Here is a 1,836-nt window from a genome sequence, read left to right on the forward strand (position 1 = left end):
TCATATCATCCAAATCAAAGGGATGAAATAAGGAGCGCATATTGGATTAAAGGACCTTCTCAACCAAAAGGCCATGATTTTCCATCAATAAAGATTGGTGGTAAGAACAGACGTTTTGTAAAGGAATGGTTTGATGAATTTAATTGGTTAGAGTATAACACAAAAGAGAACAAGCTTATTGTTTATGTTGTTATTTGTTTGGAGACATTATGGGGCAAAAAGGGGGCATAGATGTATTTGTGACAGGAGGCTTTGACACTTGGAGTAAAAAGAAATCATTGAAAGATCATGAGGGTAAAGTTGATAGTCATCACAACAAAGCAAAACAAAAATGTGAAAATCTAGTAAAGAAAAACGAATCTATCAGTGAAGCTTTTCATAAGCAAACTGAAGTTGAAGCGAGTAATTATCAAATTCGATTACGTGCTATAATTGATACTTGTAGATTTTTATTGAAGAATGCGTTACCATTTTGTGGTCATGACGAGTCGAATGAATCAATTTCTAAAGGCCTTTTCATTGAAGAATTATCATTCCTTTAGGACCATAATGAAAGCATTTATAATGTTACTTTAGAAAATGCTCCAAAAATGAAAAGTTGACGTCTCCAAAGATTCAAAAAGAGATTGTTCAATGCTTTCAAAAGAGATAATAAAGTCCATCTGTGAAGAAATTGGTACTTATGTGTTTACCATATTAGTAGATGAGTCTAGTGATGTATCCAAAAAGGAACAAATGGTTATGGTTTTGCAATATGTTAATAGCCTTGGATTAGTGAAAGAAAGATTTGTTGGAATTGTTCACATGAAGGATACAACTTCTTTAGCTTTAAAAGAAGCCATTGATTCGGTATTTACCAACAATAACTTGAGTATATCTCAGGTAAGAAATTATGAATTCTTTTTTTATGTATTTGAATATTTATCTATTTTATTTCTTATATATATATATATATATATATATATATATATATATATATATATATATATAATTTATTTTTGAAATAAGTAAGAGGGCAAGGATATGATGGAGCAAGTAATATGCGGGGTGCATTTAATGGTTTGAAAACATTGATATTGAAAGATAATCCTTCGGCATATTATCTACATTGTTTTGCACACCAACTTCAATTAGTGGTTGTGGCTGTAGCAAAAAACCATGATGGTGCTGATGATTTCTTTGAGCAATTAGCTTTGGTGGTTAATGTGGTGTGCGCTTCTTGTAAAAGAAAAGATATCATACGAGATAGTTACAAGGAAAAGGGTTCAAAAAGAAATTGGTAATGGTGAAATTGAGCCAGAAGAGGGTTAAATCAGGAGACCTCTCTTGTTCGAGCTGGGAATACAAGATGGGGCTCACATTATAAAACAATAATAAGTTCGAAGAATTTGTTTCCGGAGGTTATCAAGGTTCTTAAATATGTTGAAGAGGAGGGATCCAGTTTAAATAACCGAAATCAAGCGTACGGTATTTTGTCGTATTTCAAGACTCTTGATTTTGTTTTTTATTTACACTTGATGTTGGAGATTTTTGGTCTCACGAATATCTTGTCAAAACATCTTCAAAGAAAGGATCAAAATATTTTGGAAGAGGCTTCTTTGGTAAAAGTGACGATGAAAACGTTCAAAGCTTTTAAAAATAATGGGTTTCCTTCAATGTTGAAGAAGGTATTTTCTTTTTGTCATAAACATAAAATTAAAATTGTGGAAATGTCCGAACTTTATGTTATTCCATGAAACCGTAGAACCAAGGTTACACATCAACATCACTTTGAAGTTGATATTTTCAACATGGTTTTGGATACGCCAATTCAAGAATTTGGGGACCGTTTTAGTG

The 1,836-nt window shown here is 32.0% G+C and overlaps 1 protein-coding gene across 1 annotated transcript; it reads left to right on the top strand.

Moving 5' to 3' along the window:
• Positions 1-209: 209 nt before the first annotated feature.
• LOC111897931 (uncharacterized) lies at positions 210-1,311 on the top strand. The gene is made up of 3 exons (XM_023893890.1): positions 210-402; positions 599-882; positions 1,192-1,311. Exons 1-3 carry the CDS (start codon positions 210-212, stop codon positions 1,309-1,311), a joined length of 597 nt encoding a protein of 198 aa, XP_023749658.1.
• Positions 1,312-1,836: the final 525 nt, after the last annotated feature.

The sequence above is a fragment of the Lactuca sativa genome, chromosome 3 (genome assembly GCF_002870075.4).
Source record: "Lactuca sativa cultivar Salinas chromosome 3, Lsat_Salinas_v11, whole genome shotgun sequence".
Taxonomy (NCBI): domain Eukaryota; kingdom Viridiplantae; phylum Streptophyta; class Magnoliopsida; order Asterales; family Asteraceae; genus Lactuca; species Lactuca sativa.

Bases quoted from the DNA above. Each gene is read 5' to 3' on its own strand.
- LOC111897931 (XM_023893890.1), top strand. From the start codon at position 210: ATGGGGCAAAAAGGGGGCATAGATGTATTTGTGACAGGAGGCTTTGAC. The intron at 403-598 runs GTAATTATCAAA...AAAAATGAAAAG, and splicing joins GCAAACTGAAGTTGAAGCGA to TTGACGTCTCCAAAGATTCA. The intron at 883-1,191 runs GTAAGAAATTAT...TTGAGCAATTAG, and splicing joins ATAACTTGAGTATATCTCAG to CTTTGGTGGTTAATGTGGTG.